This window comes from Aythya ferina (genome assembly GCF_964211825.1).
Source record: "Aythya ferina genome assembly, chromosome: 4".
NCBI lineage: Eukaryota > Metazoa > Chordata > Aves > Anseriformes > Anatidae > Aythya > Aythya ferina.
Window position 1 is genome coordinate 15998899 of NC_140300.1, and position 17087 is coordinate 16015985.

Genomic DNA, 17087 nt, shown 5'->3' on the forward strand with positions numbered 1-17087 from the left:
CTTAGATCCTAGAGACACCTGGAGTATCTTTTAGGCTGCCTTCCTGAGGGGCCTGCCCTAGGTGCTGAAATTCACTGAAGAAGGATTTTGCTTTCAGCAGAACAATGCCAAGGTTGGAGGCTCAGTTTTGTTCCTTGGGCACTGTGGAGCTGTATCCCACTGAGGAGCCAAATGGCAATGCAGCGGTGGTTTGAAAACTGTTTGGTGGAATCACATCCTCAAAAGCAAGTTTAAAAAATGTGTGTGTTCATTTGGGAGACATATTTCCCTAGACTGGCTTCTGAGTCAAGTCAGAAAAACCAAACCAACAGACACACACAGAGTTCTTCAGGTGCTTTTATAATGCCTGTAATATTAAAAGTATAGCATTACATATAAGCAACACATCACTGCCCTGCACAAAGGGCTGGATCACGTACCTTCGGTGGTCTGTGTCGGTAGTTGCCCTCCCTGTCCATGTTATGTTACCCACGGGGTGCCCCTTGCAGGACTTCTCAGCTTTATGGGGTGAGGGCATGTGCCCCCTGTGCCTCCCAGCTTAGCTGAGGGGCTTGTGCACTCCAGGCTGCATTCAGAGCAGGCTGCATCAGTCCAGAGATCCTGCTTTGGAGACTTGCTCCCACGAACAATTGGTTTCATAGCAAAGGGAAGAAAGCAGAATTTTTTAAATCCTCTCAGCCCCAGCTGAGGGATTCATTGTGAAGCTATCAGACAGAATTCAGCAGAGTGGAAATCCCTGCTCTGATAAGCCCCGGCCCTGGAAGGCGAGGGGTGCAAAGTTCAGGATGGAGGTGCTCCTGCTGGATGCCCTGCGCTCCCTTGTGCGTGGCTCTTGCTGCTGTTCCTGACCCGTGGTGTTACACGTCATTAATGTTAAAAAAAGAGCAGCTAACCAAATTGAGCTCCAAGCAATTCGCACCTAAACTACAGCCTGTCCTTTTTGCTGGAGAAAGGTTGCAATTTGGTGAAACACCGATTCCAAAAATTCCTGGTGCATGATTATGCACATGGGCGTATGACTTTGGCACGCAAGGAACTAAATGCAGGATATAAGAGCACATTTGTTAACACAGTTTATTGGCACACTTATTGGCAAAGCATACATAAAATACAGTTGTATTATATAACACACTGACTCACTGTGTCTTTACATGATGAGTTGAACATATTAATATGTAAATGAAAAAATTAGTTTCTTTTATAAAGTTTCACATAAATACACCAGAATCGGGGGGAAAAAAGTAAAAAAAAAAAATGGTTTGAGGGCTTTACAAAAATATTATACAAGAAATATACTATGAAAAGAAATAACAACAAAGCCAACTCAGATACAATAATAAAAACACAAAAGTTTTAGATTTATTAAGCTGCCCACAAAGTTAATGGATTACATGGCTTTAAAATATCTGGATCAACAGCAATTTTACAAAGCATAAACTCTCATAGGACTGGGTGTCTTTTTCCACATAAAAATATTTCTCATGTCTTTGATGAAAAAAAGACATTTCTTGTTTCAGCATTTTTATTAAATGATGGAAAGAGTATCTACTGGCATCAGCTAAATGTAAATTAAAAATGCTGGATCCTTTAAAAGATTAACCAATGAAAGAAAAGTTAAAGAAAGAACAAAAGTTACTTTAAATTACTTTTCCTTAAAAGCTGGTTTTTTTATTTATTTTTTTTTCTGAAACAAGAAATTTCAGGTGCAAGTTGAAAAGCAGAAAATATATTACAATTGTAAAAAGTTTTACATAGTTGCGTTAATGAGATCCTGAGCACTGATGACTTGTTAAAATATGGCCATTGTTTGATGAGGAAAAAAACAACCCCTCCAATAGAATGCATTGTCAGAAATTTGCCATGAGATGCTATTTAATTTTCAATTATTTTAATTGAGGTCAGTGCCAGTATCATGTTGTATGTGAAAGCTTCCAAGAAATGTATAGGGAAGCTTATAAAAGATTTTTCCCTAATTAAAAAAAATCAGATAGCTTTAGTTTAGAAATAGGTACTGTATCCATTGAAAGGTTTCTCTATTTTTTTTTTTTTTTTCACGAATGTTATGAAACAGTAATTAGTAAGCCACTGACATACATCGCAGCGGCTACTGCTGCAGAATAACCTATTGGGAAGCTTGTGGTGTGGGGTTTTCAGATTTAGTCTCCTGGTTAGCAGGAGGTTTGCTGTTCCACGGGCTGTTATTTCCCAGTGCAGGTGAATTGTTGAAATCTTCTTCATCATCCATGCCATTTGCTGCATCATACTGCGTATTCTCTAATCTAGTGATAAGCCTTTCATCTTCATCCCCAAATTCGCCTCCCATCAGAGTTGGTTCTCCTACCACCATCACATCCTGTGAACAGCACCCAATATTTGTTATATGGAAACCTTGAGAGAGAAAAAATCAACTTAAAAAATTTATGTTAGAGAACTTGCATCTTTTACTTTTGTGATATTTGAACAACAGAGTTAAAAGTTCCTGCATAGTAGGAACTAGGAGACAGGCTTACATTTCACTACTAATTTAAACGAAAAACTGTAACTCATCTCTCTAGCAGCATGCTCATGGCTCTGGATCTTAAACACCCCAGAACTGAAAAGCAGGTAGACTGATTTTTTTTTTATTATTTTTTAAAACAAGCAGGCTCTGAAACTGCCTTAAACTCCTGCTTGAGATATTCAGCCTTTATCCAGGCTTTCTTTCCTGAGCCATATGAAAAGGCACCAGGGTGCCTCTCAGTTGCAACTCTGTGATATGCGTATTTTAAAACTAGTTTAAAAGAAACCACATTTCTTATCCTCAGACTTTTCAAATGTGGAGCACAGCACTCTAATAAAGATGGTAACTCTCTTATCCTTAGCCAGCCAAGCCCTTTTACGCATCCAATATACTTGACATTCTGCTACTTAATTATGGTAATTAATTTAGGTAAAGTTTTCGATAAAAACAATGTTCACACTGATTTGACAATTTGCATAGCTAATTAAGTCATTAGCAAAAACCTGCTGATTGCCAACAAGCCCTGAATTTACCATCTGTTATTTCATGGTGCCTGTCACCTAACTCCATGTAGGCAACCCTGCCGCCAATCTGTGCAGTAAGAGGACCAATCTGTCCAGCTGGTACCGTAAAAGGAAGATGAAGAGTGCTAATTATAATTACACTGATGAAGCTAGTAGTCATCAAAAACTGAAGCATGCAAGAAAGAAAGAATTCATCTAATCACTACTTTAAGTACAAATTGTCCTTCCATGAAAACAAGTAAACCGCCTACTGTACTCCAGTGCATCACAGATTTGCTGCAAAAAACCTAACCAGCATGGGATAGAAAGGTGCAAACTTGAGATTGGAAAGCAAAGGTGCAAAGCCAGAGAGCTCTCTTGTTCTCTCTGTTCAATGGAGAATCAGGCTGCTGAACTAACCACTACAAGAAGTATGTGGGATGCATCTTTTCATGCAGCTCAGGTGGCAGGGCATCAGGTAACGTTTGGTAAAAGTGCAGTAACTCCAGATGTCTAGCTTTGTAACTACTGATTTAACAAGCCCTTCACAGAGTCCTAGAGAACAACAGATTCATATTTTAAAGGATCTGGTCCTCCTTGTGAATGTAAAAGCATTTGTAAAAAGCAAACAGAAGACAAGTGTTTGCATATAATCAGGTGCTGTGTTTTGTTGTGTTGTTTTATTTAATCTGATACGTGCTTCATTCCCCACGAAACAACACAAATCACTGCCTCTATTTACACTGTATCTTGATATCCCTTAGCAAAGGCTGACATGCTACAGAAGAATGTTTTTATCACATTTTCAGCCTGTGCTATGTGAAAAATTTGTGAGTAGATGGATACTGCTACATGATTTCCTCTTTGCATTCTCTGCATTTTGTTACTCCACATACCCATAAAAGACTTTGTTAAATAAATCTCACACATAGCTTTGCAACCCAGAAGTTTAAAAGACAAAGGTGTTTGTAACCAAAAGTTTATTCTAGTTCATTTCATCCCCCTAAACAACAGAAAACTTCTAGCGTGCACTGCTGAAACAGACCTGACCCCACTGCATTGCGAGAGCATTAATGACAAGAGAAACCTGGCAGAGGACAGCAAAATGGATTGGAGCGTGCAGCGATACGTCAGGCAAAAAGGACCACAGTGAGTGCAATACAGAGTCACAGACCGAGGTGGCAACAGTTCCTTTAACTTCAGTGCTCTTGAGTACAGACCCCTGATGCTGCCTCAAGTTCTGTGCGCTGCCATACCAGGAAGAGGTCAGCAGCTTGGATGAGACTTAGAGAAGTGCACCAAAAATAGCTATGGGGCTAGAGCAGCTGGCTGGGGAGGAGGCTGTGGAAAAGAATTAAACATGTATTGCATCGTCCAAATGATTGGGAGGGGTAAATATGCTTAATAGCTGCTGGTGCTGAAAGGAAGAGTATCGCTTTAGGCTAATCTGAAGTGCTAGGGTACTAAGATGCCATTAAGGAACTGAAAATGTAACCCCTACTGATAAGACAACATTCCTGGTGCTGAGAACTACAGACTGAGGATTAATGACCCCAATGGAAAGTGCTAGCTTTGCTGCTCCGGTCACCTAACAGTGGACAGGGAAAAAACTCAATCTGTGGCAGGGAACATTTGTGCATCAGTGGGGAGATGCTCAACGACCATGTAAGCCTTTCCCTCTCTAATTTATCTGACTCTTCTCAAATATTATTCCTTTAATTTAATGACACCCACTGAGAGGACAGTTTGCACTTATGTTTCTCTCCATGACACTGAGTCTCTCTCTCTCTCTCTCTCTCTGAGAATTAAACTAGAATTATATTGAGGTTAGTGGAGTTTTCCCTCATTCTATTTAAGAGATAGATATCACAGCATTAGTTACAGGACATTTAAAAGTGTATATAATATATATAGTCTTGACAATCCTGCTGCTTAGAGTTATGTCAGGCAAAAATACTATCTCAGGAAGCGCACATGCTGGTTCCTCCCCGGAGAGGATTCTGCTCCTCAGACTGAAAAGCTGAAGACCCCACCGAGTGCACCCCATTGAACCTCCACTCACTAATTCCCGTGCAATGACCACCAACCTCTGAGGAGGACTGGAAGTGACTCCTTTTAGAGCCCCTCAATGCTTCTCCTTAAATTGGCCAGTGGGGGTCACTGCTGTTGAATGACACAAGGCTCCATCCCTCCCAGGGTTGAGGCTGCAGCTCTGGAGTGCTCCTAGCTCCTGCTCATGGAGTGAGAAGCAGAATCCAAGAATTAAACCCTAGTCTCTTGCACGGCAGCATATTCTGCTACGGCCTAGTTATGGTAGCACATATTTGACTAGATTAGTTTAAAAAAGATTTAGACTGTAGTCACTCAATCTTATTAATTTACTCCGTGATTAGAAACAACATTTTTGGTGAAGGAATGTCTCATGATAGTAAAATATGGTTGCAGTGAAGCCCTGTAAATAAAGCAGTGGATGTTTTACATTATGTGATAGAAATGTATTATTTAATAATATAACCACAAAAGCAGCTTTCATGTATATCATACCTTTCATCCTGCAATATCCCTAATTACCATCCAAACTTAAATTGATGCATATAAACTACACACAGAGATCACTTCATACACAACCCAAATGCAAGCACTTCTAATTAACAGACCGGTCATTTCTCAGGCTTCATCTTTTTTATACCTAGCCTCAAAGTTTAGCTCTGCTATACCCAGTTCTAGAACTAGACTTTTTAACTTGGGATTTTAAAGATCATTCTGTGTCTAATCAATATCTTACTGGTGTGTGGAGGTAAGAAAGTGTAAAAAAAATGTATGAGCCATGTAAAAATCCCCATACCTATGCTTTCCATCTTTGCTTTGTTATTTTATTTTGCTTTGCTATTAATTTGTTTTGTTAATATGTAGGTGTCACTGTCCCCAGAAGTACACAAGCAGTGCTTCACAAGCCTGAGATAATTAAAAAATGCTTGAAACTATCAAGTAAATGTTTCAAACAAGCCTCATACTTCAAGAACTGGAAGTTACGCTAGTTTAAGCAGCCTGCACACCTGGAAGTGCTAAGTCAAAAGAAGGGTATCTCCTCCTTCCTTCTTACAGAATTGTGTTAGTTGTGATTATTTTAATAATTGACTTCATAACTCCTTGCCACAAAAAATATTAATGACTTAGAGCCCCATTGCTGCCCTCCGCAGTAATGGTCACTACCTCTAAGATAAAAACATCAAACTGACATTTGTGCTGAAATGATCTGTAGAAACAGAACTGACATTTTAATTAGGTTTCAGAGTAAACACTTTCTAGAGGAAAATGGTTATCTTTCACATCTCATCACAGTCCTCTCTGTTAACTTGACGTGCTGGTCTTGTTTGGTACATTTTTAGTAAAGCGCAACAACTGGAAACCAATTTGCTCACTCTCATCTCCTTAAGGCTAAATTTTAGATTCTGAATTGCACTGTTCTGAGACTTAGGGATAATTTCTGACACTAATCTTCTAGCCCTGGAACTGTAGCTCCAGTCCTTCATCTATTACAAAACACCTAAACCTGCTCCCTGTTTCTGAAACACGTAAGAGATTGTATTGCTCCCTCCCACATTAGCAGGTTTATGGATTTGGCTTTTGAGGAGCTTACAAAGAACTACAAAGAGAAATTGAGACTATTGAGGTATATAACTCATTTAAAGAGCGCAAAGAGGCTCTAATTAAGACTCTGGATATAACAAAGAATAGTTGATTTACTTAGTGGCGTGCAGTGATGCTTTATTCTTTTCAACACAAATGATATTTCACTAAGCTCATGGCTACAGTATTATACTCAACGAGATCTTCATTAGTAAATAAAAGCAAAATTCACCTGTTAATTTTTACAGTTATGACTGGGAGCAGCACAGAGGTTCTTTGAGTTTGTGAGAGTTGTGTATTGTCAAATTTCCAAATTCAAATAGATTAAAATAGATCAATGTGGACTGTTTTCATTAAACTTAACTGAAATTGATTTTCAAGTGATATTAACCACTTTTGATCATCTTGCTTACACCTATAATCCACAGATCACAGTGTACAGGTCTACATACAAGAGCCTGGTTTTGCATGACAGTTTTATTTGAAATATAATAATAATAATAATAATAATAATAATAATAATAATAATAATAATAATAATAATAATAAAGCAATGAAATCATATCTCAGCCTGTGAAGAGGCTTGAAACCTGAACAAAGGTATGGAAGAACACTGCAACTAGCTTCAAATATTAGAGGAAATTAGTAATGTGTAAATGATAAATGATGACACATACAAATTAGATAACTACCTTACTTTGAAATCATAGGAAAGCTAACATGAGAAAGACAAGTTCGCTATGACCCTTGTGGAAGGAATCTTCACCATCTTTGCTCTTGGAGGAAAGAGGAAATCGGTAATCCTGGTTTCTGCACAATGGGTTAATGTTTCTTCCAAAGATCAGACAAGATCAAGATCATGAACAAATCTGACTGGAATGACTGGAATCTGCTGAGACTAAGACATCTGAGTGGACTACAGTTTTTTTGTCCCTGTTTTGTCAGCTTTCTTTACACACTGAACAAAACCCAATGCATTTGTAGAAGTATTCTGCCTGCACCAATGAAAGCCCAAGAGAAGCAAACTTCAGGTGAGAAAAATATTTTTCTATTTGTGCTGTTGGAGAGACTTCAGTGGCATTTAGTTCTGCTTCCAACCCATTGCAGCACGTTGCCTCAGCATCAATAGATTCCAGTCAAAAGAATCACTGAACAACTGAAAAACCAACCTACACATGAGTTATGCAGGGCAATCATGTAGCACACTGACTAACTACACTTGTTTTAAGAAAGCTCACAATATGTAGGAAAAGTGTTAAACAAGGGACTTGGGCAGGAAGAATCCTATTGATAATAGGAGATGAAGGTAGGTAACCAGTAGCATGAGAATCAACAGAATCATAGAGGATGGGAAATATACATAAGGGAAAATGAGTGTAACAGAGTGCAAGTAACCATCAAAAGGGCAAAACTTTGTATTTTATTTAGCAGAGCTGAGAAAGTATTAAAAAACAGCTAGAAACATAAGGACAGCATAAGAGTGACCCTGTTCAAATTACTGATGAGAGGGAAGATGCATACCCACCCACTGACAGAGCCCCTTAGGATGCTTTTGAAGACTGTGTCATTAAAGATGTATCAGAACGTGTCAGCACACTCAAAGTGCTAATAAATTTAAGGCAACACAAAGGGTACGAATGATACTGATTGATTAGGTTTCAGCAGCTGAACTTCAGGGTGCAGTACTAACCTGACCCATGCATGGAAATACAACAACATTTTACTTTCTGGGCTTGGATCTCTGTTGTCAGTACTGTCCCTGCCTGAAGAACTGATCAGAAAATACTCAGGTAGAGGGAATGGCACAACCTCCTATTAATGAAGAAGCATGTGTATGTGACAAACACCATTTCATCTCATTGATCTAATTTTGTTTAGCACTGTGTATTTATCTGAAGATCTGGAAGGGACTATAGGGAAAATGAGAAATCTTTCTGAAGTTTCAAACTTTTTCATAGCTGACAGTACTCCAGCTGCTTTCCTGAAAGTGGAAAATTTGCCTCTCCAGACATGAAGACCTCATTACACAAACAGAAGCTAATGGTGTGGGTGAGAAGCTGATGAGGGTTATGGTAAGTTCACATATTTGCCAGTGTACACAGCATTACTGTAGCAGCAAAACTGAATAATTGCTAATATCCTAAACCAAGAAACATTACATAGAGTAGAGGCCGCGGAAATGTTCTATAACCAGGATTAATTTACTATCAAAGAGAAAACAATATAGAAGCATAGAAGTGACAGGAAGTTAGATTCTGTTATGGTGGAGGGGTTGTCTGGTTGTCTTTGCTGGCTGGGAAGAAACCACTGGAGAAAAAGAGAAAGCTTGCACATGGAGTACATGACGTTATATTAATGCAGGTTTGGTATGAATGTGAGCCCGTTGTTGGGGTTCTCCAGCAAAGACGATGGGAAAAATGGAACTGGAACTACCTTGGCTTATGCAAGTCATCTGGACAGAAGATGCAGTGGTTTCATTCCTCTTCTCTAATAATAATGGAAAGAATGATTTTAACATGGAAAATGAATGATTTCAGAAGTTTTTTTTCTACTGAGCAGGAAAGACCCATTCACAGAAAGCTCTGTGGCTGAATGAAGCTTTTAATATTGGAAAACTGAGAAAACTCTCATATTGTGTTTGAAGGTATCTTGTCTTCTATTGCATATGAAGAAAATCAAACATTAACTACTGACTAGTTCACCGAGGTAAAGTTAAGAGAAAGAAATAGAAGGCAAGTTACTGCTACCTGCCACTAACTTCAGAAAGCAGTGGCATGTCTGTAATAAGAAGGACCGCTTCAAAAATGCATAATTTTGAATAAACACAGTAACATTTCTCTATTTAACTGAAAAGTGTTGAATAGTTTTACACCAAAATATCTTACTGCTAAAATTATTTTGAGTTCTGTCTATCCTGCAGGATGGCCCAACCATCAATTCCATCTGGTTTGCTATCTTTGCCTTCGGGAAGATGGGGAGAACTGTTAGTATGTCAAATTGAACAGCTAACCATTTTCCACTGTGCAGAGTGAAAAGAGAAGGGTCCTAAAAAAGAAACCTAATACTCCATAAAAGAAGAATTTGGACCATCTTGCTACTTTGGTACAGAAAGCAAATAGCATTGAAAAAAAATAGCTACGCAGCATCCTGAAAGTCAATGAAGACTAAAAATCCATCCCTCACACCATGCTAAACTTCACCGTGATGTCTCAGATGCTCAACTATCATCCCCAACAGGAAGAGCAGCCTTGACTACTTCGTCTGTCAGGAATAGCCTCTGAGTTCCTGAAGTCAGCCTGAGTATCAGTGGGAGTGACAGGTAACTATCAGAGGGCCCAATTACATTCAAACATCCAAGCACACGCAGCTACCACTGAAGCCAACAAAAGTCAACATCTCTCCAGGGAGGAGCAGGCTTCAGAGGGACAGGGGGGTCAGGCTCTGGTCCTGCTGAACTGAACTCAGGGCAGGGAGCAGCTGAGATACAGTGATCTTCCTGTCTTTTAAACTTGGAGGCAGCAGGGAACTAGCTGGTTGCTCAGTTTTACACCTAATTGCTGTTTTTTCATAAGTGTGGTTGATTATTGATCCAAGGGGTTTTCTGGCAGACACAATCAGCGAGGCAGAGTGGTCTCTGCCACCAGGGGATCAGGTAGCTGGCCTTCTGACTGCTTCGTGCTGCCAGAAAAGCCCAGAGATGCCTATATTAGGGAAAGAATCTGACTCCAGGGATAGGAGCCACGTGAAAATTTTAATATGACAAGGAGAAAATATGAGTTTAATGTACTGAAGCCCAAAGCTGCTGTAAGCTAGTGGATTGCTGACTCAGTTGCTAAACAAAAATCTTCATTTCATTTCATTTCACTGGTGTTAGTCTACTCCTCTTTTTTATCTGAGTATTCAAGCTTTCTAGGAAGTGCCTGCTTTGTGCTAACAAAAGGCCTATATTCTTTGTCAGGCTTCAGAAGAGACACAGCCCTTTCCTATCTGCTGATCAGAAATCCAATAAAAATCCCTGCATGTTATTCCCAAGATACCACTTTATAGTTCCTATAATATCAAATTAATTTCCCCAACTTTAAAATGCATGAGCTATCTCCTTATTGACTAAGGCATACTTTGTCACAATTTGGGGTCACATTACCCCTATATCATGACTAAGGCAATAAATGTGACATTATTTAAATGCTGGTGGAGTTCTATAAATGATTTCGTGTTTCCCTATATAATTAGGATGCCAACAGTTACAGCTAGCTAGGTGAATAAACTGATACCCATATTCCAAGGGATCTACCCTGTGCAAATGGAGTGGTTTGAGAATGAGCTAAACTCTGCAGGCAAGGTGACTCATAACCTTGTCCACTGGAGCACCCAAACCCAGCACCGATTAGAGATAAGGTACTAACGTAGCGAGACAAGTGGTCTGCTCAGGTGTGGCAACCCTGCTCCAGAGGGGCTCATGCCCACATAGCACTGGGTTTTTGGACATCTGCAAGACACTCTGCTCATGCTACATCTGAACACATGGGGCCCAGTCTGAATCCTACCACCAGTGGAAAGAGTCCCATTGGCGAGCTGGCCTCAGCCTTAAAAAGTCACATCTGTTCCTCAAGGTAGCCCTGCATCAGGGTGGATCATTCAACCTGCACTGCAGAATGGCTTCTTCACATCTCCCCACTAATTCCCCAGCTTCCACGGCATACCGTGTGTGCAAGGCCGCCTTTTGCTTGTTATATTTTAGGCTCAAGAATGCACCTTCTTTACAAGGAAAGAATTAAAGCACTGTAAGTGATTGGGGCCTAAAAGGAAAGTGAGACTTACAGGTACCTGACTTGATAGACTCAGGTTTGCAGCAGCTGACTTTTTCTTGCTGTTGGTGCTGTTTGCGTTGTTCCCAGCACTGCTGTTCGAAGTGCTGCTGGTGGAGTTTTTCCTTTTTCTCCGTTTGGTTGTCGGTTGTCTTGTGGGTTCTGCTGCAATAAAATGGTGAGAAGCAAAGAAAATGGAAAATGTTGTAAAGTGTGTGCTAAACTGAACCACAAGTAGAAGTGTTGAAATACTTTTTTCATCTAGTTTTACGTTCATAAGTTTACTACTACTAGTAGTAGTTAGTTTAGATTTAACATATGAACCTTGGAATACTATTTGGAACCAAACCAGTGGAATCTGTTTTCAATTTTATATAATGGACTAATGAAGTTTATTCTCCCAGATTATCTATAAAGACACATGGAGGCATTCTACCAATGGGGATATCATGGTAATTATCATAATGTTAAAAGGGGCTGTGTAACTTGCTGAAGTTTTTGCTAAAGAAAAATCCAGATCTTAGTCTGATGTAGATTACAGCCTCAGCTGCGTTGGCCAGAGACAAAGGAACGAGGCAGGCAGCTTTCTGCCCTATTGCTGCCAGTCATACAACAAATACCACAGAATTCCCTTCCGGCTCTGGTGTGGGCTTCATCTTTAAAACTGACACTCCCAAGGAACATGTTAAAAAGTACTGAATGCCATTTATTTGCAAATCTTCCAAACTTAGACCAAACTGGGACAATGGCATAATTTGTCCTAAATTGGAGTAGAACAAAGGTAGCAGTTGTACTTTGCAAAATTTGGCCTGGGCAATCATGTAAATAGTCTTAAATACGCAAATCTTTAATAATCTGTAAAAAGGGAGAATTATTATTTTCAGGTAAGAGAAAGGAGATTAGGTCCAGGCCTGTAAATAACATTATATTAGACTCAAAGACAATTAATTATGAATTGTAGCTGTAATTTCAGAGTCACAGCGGGAAGCTGAATTACACAAACTATGAATTCTAATGGAGCCAGTAGGCATTTTGTATTCTATCTACATGTATTTTTGAACTAAATTATGTCCTATGCACAGTGGATCCATTTGAACGTGCACATTTATAAAACTTGGTTTACATTGTGTTGCATCAGACTGAAATCATGCAAAATCAAAATCATTTTCAAGCTTAATTTTGGAACAGTATTAATTCTTATTATTTTCCTTTGTAAGTAAATCTGCACCAAAATTTCCCATTGTTTCCATATTCACTTAATTATAAAATAAATTAAATGCTAGAAAACAAACATACCTGGTGGGGCCACCATTCTCTGCCATTTTTGAAACAAGCAAGTCTTCAAGCAGTCTCGAGGACTTAGATTGTAAGTTTTATGTCTTGACATCAGTTCCTGCATTGGCTCCAGTATTACACACAACTGGAAGAAAAAGTCAAAATCGAATGAATTCACCCAATCAAAGATTCAGTTGATCAGTATTTACATAGCTGGAAAGTATATCTTCAGCTTTTAAATTTTATTTTTTACCCTAGCCAACACAGCATGCCTCCTACAGCTCTGTTTAATCTGCACTGGGATTGCAGGACCAAAACTCTGAACTGAGACAACTTTTTGCTCACTATTTGCTACCTGAGGTATTTTTTTGGAGAGCAGAAAACTGTCATGCTTGATTGGCATAGCTGTAAAGATGAATTAATAAATCATAAAATGCCCATACCAGCTTCTCATTCCAGTATAGCAAGATGTACACATAGTGATCTTCTGACCTGCTGCACCCACAATGAGGAGTTCTCAGGAATGAGGCTTTAAAGAAGATCTTTTATCTTGCTATTTCATGCAAAATAATTCAAATAATTTTGTTGCCTTCTTGTTACAAGGACCATACATCCTCTTCCCATCACATGTATAATGACATGTCCAAGAAAAAAGCATTTTATTTTCCTTGTCAGCTTGAGTGCTCTATTATGTTGAAGCTGAACATTTCTGAAGCAGACCCCTTCTTCAAATACAGTTGCTTCTTATACATTTTCTATCTGCTCACTTAATAATTAAAATCACTGTTCACTGCTTTTTGCTCCTGTTAGCACAGCAGATCTAGCATAAAGAACGGAGTGAACTGGTTTCTATTCCCTCCTGTTTATCACCACAGAATCATTTCCAGTCAGTTAAACCTTATGCAAAGCCACAGAAGACAACAGAATTGCACATATGTAATTGAGGGCTTACCCTCATTTGCAGAACCCTTGTTTTTTGGTCATCCTACATAAGAAGAAAAAATCCCGATTGACCCTTGGCTTCTACCTGAAATTTGCAGGGCTGGCACACAGGAGGAAAAGGTTCCTTCCTTGTTAACTGAGCACACTTGATAAGGAAATAGTTGACACAGAACAAACATGGAGCCCACATGTCACTTTTAGAGACATTTCTCAAAGCAGAACTGCATTTAAAAGCAGGGAAGGTTTGGCTTTTTACCAACAGGAGGAGGGCAACAAGTTGGTCAAATTATTAGAGCTCAGAATGGGCACTGCAGGCAGGCATAACGTAATGTGACTCTTGATCTGAGTGCAACAGTCCTTTACTGAATTTTTAGTAGGTCTTGCTGACGGAGCACCTTGGATTTATTTCAGCAGGTGATGTTTTCCTTCCATGCTTCTACAAACGTGTAAGACATGAAGCAAGTTCTTCTCTCTGGGCTGCACAGCTGATCAATGTTTGTTCCAGTCTCCCCATGCACACGCTACTCTCATTCACATAAACAGAGATTCCGAGCATGCAGGAAAAATAGCTGAAAGGGAGCTGCCATGAGGACTTAAAGATGAATTCAGAATTTAAATATTATTATGTATTGACACTATCTTCTGATGAGCCTTTCATTAAGAGCAGTTAAAACAAAGATAACATAAAGCAGCAGGGAGAATTAAGAGCTTCAGAATGAAGAATTATTTTTTTCCAGCTGCAGAAATTGAATCTGCAATTGGCTCATTGACTTTTTTCTTACATAGACTTCTAAAATATATTTTTTGTACACAAATATCTGCAAGGTAATCTAATAGACAGAGAGCTTCTATCATAGTGTGTACTCTGGGCTCAGCCTTTCCTCTGGTTCAATGTTCTACCAAAAATTAAGAGCATCAGGTTCTGAAGCATATGCAGGATCCAGTTTGTGCTGTGAAAGAGATGTTGTATTTTGAGTTCTTCAATTTATTCTGAAACCTGCAGGCACTTGCTCAGGTTTTGTGAATGTGTGTGTGAGAGAGAGGAATTTGTGATTATAATCTACACCATTGCTTCGGTTCTCAAAAATCTGTTTCTGGCAGGGCAGCCTAAATCGTGTCATTATGCGCAGATACTAACTAGTATGAAAAAGATAGCTGTAATAATTCTTAACAAACTAGTTAGCCTGGGCAGAGCACTACACTCACACAGTTCTACTGCTGCTGGGACTAAAAGTATGTAAATATACACATAGGGTCTTCCAAGATTTCCTTAGGGACACTTTATTCCTGACACATTTACTCCTCTGTATATATTTATTGTTGGCAACAAAGAGAATGTTTCTTCTTTATCATCTGGCAAAGATGCTTCCTATTGTGTACAAGCTGTAATGTGCACTGAGAAGAACTATGCCGTCACTGTAGTCTGTAGATAACTTGGTGCTAACTTTATCTGCTTATAATCTCCTTCCTTTCATACCCAAGATTAAAATTGGATATGGACCCAAAACACAGCAAGGCTGACTGATGTCACACACATGGATTCAAAGTGACAGGCACAGGGGCCCTGCACTGCGACATGGGATATGCTCATCTTCTTGATATCTAGGAGCTGTACAGGCTCGCGTGAATTCCTCTTCTGGTGCTGGGGCTGAGGAATTCCCAACCAATTTCTCCCTCTGAAGTCTGCAAATTGTAAGGTCAGATGCTCAAGTAACAGGAGGACATTGCACTCTATAGTGACAAGTCCGTTTTAAATGTGTCTAGCTCATGAGAATTGGACACATTCGTAAAACGAACTGGATTAACGACGATTGATATTAAATCTCACAGTCTTTTTCTGTGCCCTTCGAGACCTACTTGAAATCCAACATGACTCAAAACCAAATCCCTGAAAGAGGAAAAGATCGTGGTCCAATTACCTTAAGTCTGAGGCATCTGCCAATGACAATCTGTATCTTGTTTTTTTGCAAAGAGCTAGACAAAAAATGCTGGGAAAAGATGCATTTAATATATGGGTTGGCCAAAACCACAGAGTCACAGAGTGGCTGAGGCTGGAAGGGAGCTCCAGAGGCCATTTGGTTCAACCCCCTGCTCAAGCAGGGGACTTGAGCAGCTTGCCCAGGACTATGTCCTGAGACCTGCCACCTGCCATCTTTAACTACTCGTGAGCAGGGTAACTGGCAGACAGGTTTGTCTGTACTATTTTACCGAGTGACTCCTTAAAACAAAGCTAACAAAATGTTTTACATACTCCTACATTCATTTGCATACAGAAGAAGCCCGAGGCATCGACTGCCTATTCCCCACAGACCACCTCATCTCAGTCTGTAAGATTCCATTTCAAAATATCTATTTTAACATTTTTCAAGGATTGCGTAGTATTAAAATATACAAGCCTTTACTGTAGCACTATAATAATAATATTTAGAACACCAACTAAACCAATCTCTTCTTCAAGCATTTTCTGCACAGCTCAGAACCAGTCACCCAGGAAAATACCCTAAAGACTTAAAGACTGCAGGGCAGTGACAGTGTATGATCACAGAAATAATTTCTACATTTCTAGGGACCCAGAATCCTTAATAGCAATGCTTGACAAGGCATGAGTTAGACATTTCCATGCTCCACATTTAGACAATACAAAAGGTGGGACTCGTTTGCCTGCACACAGGGTCTCATGCCAGCTGAAATGCCATAGATTGCGCTGGATCGGAGCCAGATGGTCTCTCTTGCTGTCCCAGAAAGACACAAGGCTCCGTGTGGATGTTTCAGGCACTAGAAGGTGTCTTAAGTGCTTGGGCATCTGAACTAAGCCTGAAGTTAATAGGAAAAATATGCTTCTCTGGCTTTTAAATCTCTGAAGAATGAGTATCATAACAGACGATACACTTTCCCTCTCCAGTGCTAAAACATCCTGAAAGATCTTGACATTACTCGTATTAGCCCAATGTGATTAGATTTGGTTTCCAGTCATGTTTTGTTATTTGAACTCATCACCACGGTGTCTGACCACTGCTGCAGAACCATCACTGTTTCACTGTGAGTAGCACTGAGCTGGATTTGGTCCTGGAGTAGACCACAGTGCTTTAGAGCAAGACAAGTCATTGGCTTGAAAAGTCCATGTTGGGTGCCCAGCATCCACTGGGACATATATGCATGCATTTTGGCATTGTATAGAGTGTCAGCGACTTTGATAGAGTTCCATATGGATCCTATATCCAATTCATCAATTACAGGGCTGAGATCCAACTTGAGAAAATGGTAATGTTATACCCTTGGGGCTCAGGGAAGTGAAAGTAGGGAACATAATAAAGCACATGGCTTTCTGCATTAGTAAGGCACACATCTGGAAGGATTTGATTTATTTTATTTTTTTAATGACTTTTTTTTTTTTTAGAGGAGACTAGAATTTATAGGTTTCAGAAAGGA

The 17087-nt window shown here is 39.5% G+C and overlaps 1 protein-coding gene across 17 annotated transcripts in view; it reads right to left on the reverse strand.

Moving 5' to 3' along the window:
* Positions 1 to 1050: 1050 nt before the first annotated feature.
* Positions 1051 to 17087, reverse strand: part of LDB2 (LIM domain binding 2) — a 244960-nt gene continuing 228923 nt past the window's right edge. For 5 of the 17 annotated variants that reach the window (XM_084516471.1, XM_084516470.1, XM_084516467.1 and 2 more), the window contains 3 exons: positions 12738 to 12861; positions 11455 to 11606; positions 1051 to 2353 (listed from right to left, as the gene is read on the reverse strand). In XM_084516471.1, coding sequence (XP_084372597.1) covers positions 2123 to 2353; positions 11455 to 11606; positions 12738 to 12861 — 507 coding nt within the window. In that variant the 3' untranslated portion in view covers positions 1051 to 2122. Of the gene's footprint in view, positions 2389 to 5090; positions 5234 to 11454; positions 11607 to 12737; positions 12862 to 17087 lie in introns of all 17 variants that reach the window. The other 12 variants (XM_084516468.1, XM_084516456.1, XM_084516464.1 and 9 more) reach the window with 9 other exon arrangements.